This window comes from Pyrus communis, chromosome 9, assembly GCF_041283825.1.
Source record: "Pyrus communis isolate YQ-2024b chromosome 9, ASM4128382v1, whole genome shotgun sequence".
In the NCBI taxonomy this organism is placed as follows: domain Eukaryota; kingdom Viridiplantae; phylum Streptophyta; class Magnoliopsida; order Rosales; family Rosaceae; genus Pyrus; species Pyrus communis.
Genome location: NC_142573.1, coordinates 24,160,713 through 24,165,273, shown reverse-complemented (window position 1 = coordinate 24,165,273; position 4,561 = coordinate 24,160,713). Strand labels below are relative to the sequence as shown.

The 4,561-nt window shown below is 34.3% G+C and overlaps 1 protein-coding gene across 1 annotated transcript; it reads right to left on the bottom strand.

The window, feature by feature from the left end:
* Nucleotides 1-2,171: 2,171 nt before the first annotated feature.
* On the bottom strand, nucleotides 2,172-3,509 carry LOC137738660 (uncharacterized). Its single transcript, XM_068478134.2, has 2 exons — nucleotides 3,230-3,509; nucleotides 2,172-2,642 (listed from the first exon to the last, which is right to left on the bottom strand). The coding sequence occupies exons 1-2, from the start codon at nucleotides 3,356-3,358 to the stop codon at nucleotides 2,532-2,534; spliced, it is 240 nt and encodes a 79-aa protein (XP_068334235.1). The 5' UTR covers nucleotides 3,359-3,509; the 3' UTR covers nucleotides 2,172-2,531.
* Between the last annotated feature and the right edge of the window lie 1,052 nt (nucleotides 3,510-4,561).

The window sequence follows — 4,561 nt, the reverse complement described above, 5'->3', positions numbered from 1 at the left end:
CAAAAGGTAGGATTGTTGGGTTCACACAAAGAAAATGTTGGCTAAACGTGGCATGACCTCACGCTAAATTGGTCATTCAATGGTGTTTCAAAAAAAAAAAAATGGTCATTCAATGAATCAATATACAACTAGTTGAATAAGTTGTGTTCTTTTTTGTGAAAGTGACACCAAATTTTAATGGTGCACTTTGCAATTAGCTCCTGTTTTGTGAGATTGGCGATTTTGGTATCAAATAGCTTTTTTTATGATTGATCATTATCTGTTTGATGTATATTAATGGCTAAAGAATCTTTAAATTAAATGAGTTTTTGCAGATATGATCTTTAGATGATAATAAAGACAGTGAACGATTCTGATTGGATGAGGATCCTCTTTGTGGGGATCCTAGGGATCCTCACATCCTAACCGTTCATCGTGCATCGTAAGATCATAAATCATTTGAATTTTTTTTATTTAAAATTAAACACAAATAGTATTTGACGAAAATTGGCCGCACGATAACCTACACCACCTATCCTTACTAAGGTAGAGAACCTTCGTAATGAATGGATATTTTTTTTACATATAGCCACCATATGGATGCTATCATGTTTGTCCGATGAAGAGATGTTAATCATATACAGAAAACAAGTAAGTTCCCTATAAGACCATCTCTAATGGTTGAGCTAAAAACCAAATTTTTTAGCCCGAAAAATTTAGCTTTTAGCCCAGAAATAGCTTTTCTACTCCAACCGTTCTAGCCTAAAATTTTAGCCCGGGATTATTAAAGAATGAATTTAGGCTTTTTTTTTTGTTAAATTAATTTTTTTTAAATAAATATGTAGACTATCGTAAATTAATTTTATGAATATTTTAATCTAAAAAAATTTAAATTCCGATAAATATTGGGTGGAGTCCACTTTGATTTCTGGGCTAAATTTTGGGGGGGATTTGGCATTGGTTTAGCATTTAGCATTTAGCCCAAAATTTCCCCTTGGGTTGGAGTAGGTTTGGGGGGGAATTTTGGAGGATAATTTGGCTTTTAGCCCACCATTGGAGTTAGTCTAAAGGAAACACAAATATTATCCTATTTATTAATTATATATCTTTAAAATATAATTTTATACCGTTCATTCATACTAAAACACATGAAATTGATGACACCACTTGTTGGTACGATGCATCTCATCCATATTTTGCATATACGTGGTCCATATATTAAGAGAGTGTTATTCTTGCCAATATATATCACATGAAAACAACTTCCTCAGTTTTAGTTTGACAGCTGCTTTGGACTATGGGTTAAGAAATTTTTTAGCTAAAATACTATGTTTTTAGTTTAGGTACTAATGTAAAAGTCAACTAAAACAATCCTATACATACTGTAATTCAAAATAATTTACATGATCAACACTAATTAATCCTACCACGTTTTTTTGACCTACCAACTTTTCTTTTAGACCGGTTGACCAAATTTTCCAACAACTAGCCGGTCAAATTTTTCTGTTTGAGTGTCACTGTACAACAATGAACTTAATAAAAAAAATTACAAAAAAACATATTGAGTAATTGTAAACTCACACTATAAACATGTCCGATCAATTTTCTCAAAATTCTCTAATTTTACTGTGTGTATATATGTAAAAAAAACATATGATCACTCACACAACAGTACAAAACTAAAGATGAAAAAGTTGCATATTATTTTTTTAAGTCGCTGTTGAACAATGACTTGAAATTTTCGGACCAATGGATAAATACTTCGGGCACAATGATGGTGATCGACGCAATTTCTTGCACCGGAAATGGTGACATATGAGTCATGTCCAATGGGGATAAAAATATAGATAATGTTTTGCCCACAGTTTGTGTCTTAATCCAAATAGAATGGGATGAATTGGGAAGAATACAACCAATAAATACATACACTATCTTCTGCCACATCATTTCATTAAAAATCAAAATAGCTACACCACATATCCTTTGACATCAAATCATTAGTCAATTAGTGACACTTAGTACTTCAATTTAAAAGTTTTTTTTTTTAATTTTTAATAAATGAAATTTTTTAAATTTGATTATGTAAGTAACGAGTTGGATAACAATTTTATTTCCCTCATTTTTAGTGTAAGGATATCTTTGTATTAAAAAATCAAATGGAAAAATGACTTTAGAATTACTAAGACTAGAAAAACAAAGTCAAAAATATTATATTAATTTCCACGTAAATATATAAGGGCAGCCCGAAAATGTACAGTTACAATTCTTTTAATTCTAAGAGGATTTATTTGGCATAAACCCATTATCATCTTAACGTTTTATGTCAATAATACAAAATAAATTTATTCTCATCTAATGTATTATTGACACGCAACCTAATATTTTTCATGTACCATGTAAGTAGTAGTTCTTAGTACTAACTTCATCCCATTACCAAAAGGATCGAAATCCAATCTTGAAGTTGTTTTCTCGAGATGGAAGATTGGATCAAATCATCAAAGGAGACAAAAATATTTAGATTACAACATATAGAAAATAGAGGCCGCCTAATCTTATCTATGAGCAGTAACCAGCGTTTCAATAAATCTCAACCCATCGAACTTGGGCGCAAATTTCTCGGTCGAAGCCGACGATTTTTCTTGATTTCTCTTGCACCCAGTCTCCTACAAAATCAATAGATTTATCCCTGCTTAATTACAGTATTGTATAAACACGTCGAATAATATTATTTAAACACACAAAATTAACAAACAGTTCCTAAGACAAGTGGAGTCGACAAACAATGATACAGTCCTCTCTATTCGAAACTATGTCGATAAATGTGTCCAGATTTTTTTATTGAAATAAGAATATCAAGCTGTAGACACAAGAGAAATACTGAGGGAACTCTGAAAAGTGTAGTTCTCTATGAACTCTCTGCAATTTCACAGTTTAACGTTAATATGTAAGAAGAATTTCATTTTGAGAGTCCCTAACATTTCTAGTAGGCAAAATATAGCAGAAATTCATGAATAAAATTAGAAATTAACAACCAGCGTATATTTTGTTTCTCTAATACTCGTTTGGTTAAGGTTAACTAGTAAGTAATAAAATATCCCAGACCTCAGTCGTTTTCCATTTTTTTTTCTCAGCAGCCAAACAGAACAGGGCAAATAGAAGCAGAGCATCTAAAGCTGAATACTAACTACGAAGCATGGAAAACGAAAAGACAAAAAGAACCCATGAATTCAAATTAAGATTATTTAATTACCTGGTGAGAAAATCGCATGGTTGAATCAGACACAAAGCTTGAAGAAGAAGAAGAAGGAGTGGCGGAGACGGAGAGAGCAGTGGCCGAAGCGGCGGCGAATGAGACCGCTAAAAAGCCTGGCTTCTTCATGACTGGAAGAGACGAGTATAAGGTAGCTAGCTAGTTGGAAGGTTGATTGGATATGGAGAGCCTGGCAGTTGGGAGACTGACTGTTTGTCTGGTGGGAAAATGAATGAGAGAAAGTTGAGTGGGCAGTTGGAGGGGCTTCGACGGCAGGCACATATATACAACTGCTACTGCTGGTCGTTGTTAACTTCGAGCCTTTACGCGGCAACCATGTCCCAACTTGGGCCTGGAATTCCTATTTTGCCCTCTTTACCTTTCTTTTTCAGATGTTTGCAATTGTCTAAAATGCCCTCCCGTGGGTAACATTTTCGATGTGTAAAGTCATGTCGCTGAGGTCCGAGGAAGAAGCAATAAGGGGCTCCACCTGCACCACTTGGGTTGTGTATATCTTCAACCTCAACTGTACCCCAACTTGCACATGCACCTGACCACTCGTTAGGGAGGTTCTTATCGTTGGAATATCGTCAGCCTTGGATGTAAATGTTTTCACAGTTCGAACATTTTAACGTTCAGATGTAAGATGTAATTGTTCATATAAAATTTAATCAATAGAGAAAAATCAAGCTTAAGGGATTAAGATCATGACCTTTTACCTGTCGAGAGTTGACGAAAATGAATATGCATATGCAAATAAGTTGGGTGTCTTTCTTGTGGGAGCAGATTAAGATTATCTCCTAATTGACTTAAATGTTTAATTTTGTGTTAATTATAAGATCTTGCGACTAATTATGATAAATATGTTTTTATTTTTATTCTTATCCATTTACAAATACCAAAATAAAATCCTACATTAGAGACAAAAACAAGAGTTAATCAAGGATGTAATATTGTGTGTATTATTTTATTAACTTTAAAGGGAAAAAGAATCAAGGAAACCCCATAAGAAAAGAAAGGATAGGGTTAGTTTTGTAAGAGGGGGGGAAAGTCGATCCAGAAAGGCAAGAATAATGGAGGGGCAAGTTGGTAAATGCGTCATTCAATGTTTGGGTATTTTCTCGGCACGTCGATGTTGATGTTATGGAGACGAAGTTAGCCCTCATAGGCCGATCTTTTCTAGTCGCACTCAACTGTGCCAGGCCACGTGTACGTCCCAGATTGTGCCACGCAAGCGCCACTTGTTTCACTAGTAAATTATAGGCCTATATCTTTGGGTTTGGAATGGGATGTGTAGAGTGGGCGGTGGCGGAGTGGGTTGACAATTTGGAG

Excerpts from the sequence above, each read along its gene's own strand:
- LOC137738660 (XM_068478134.2), bottom strand. The coding sequence starts at position 3,358 with ATGAAGAAGCCAGGCTTTTTAGCGGTCTCATTCGCCGCCGCTTCGGCC. Across the intron at positions 2,643-3,229 it reads CCATGCGATTTTCTCACCAG|GAGACTGGGTGCAAGAGAAA; the intron begins GTAATTAAATAA and ends TTGATTTTGTAG.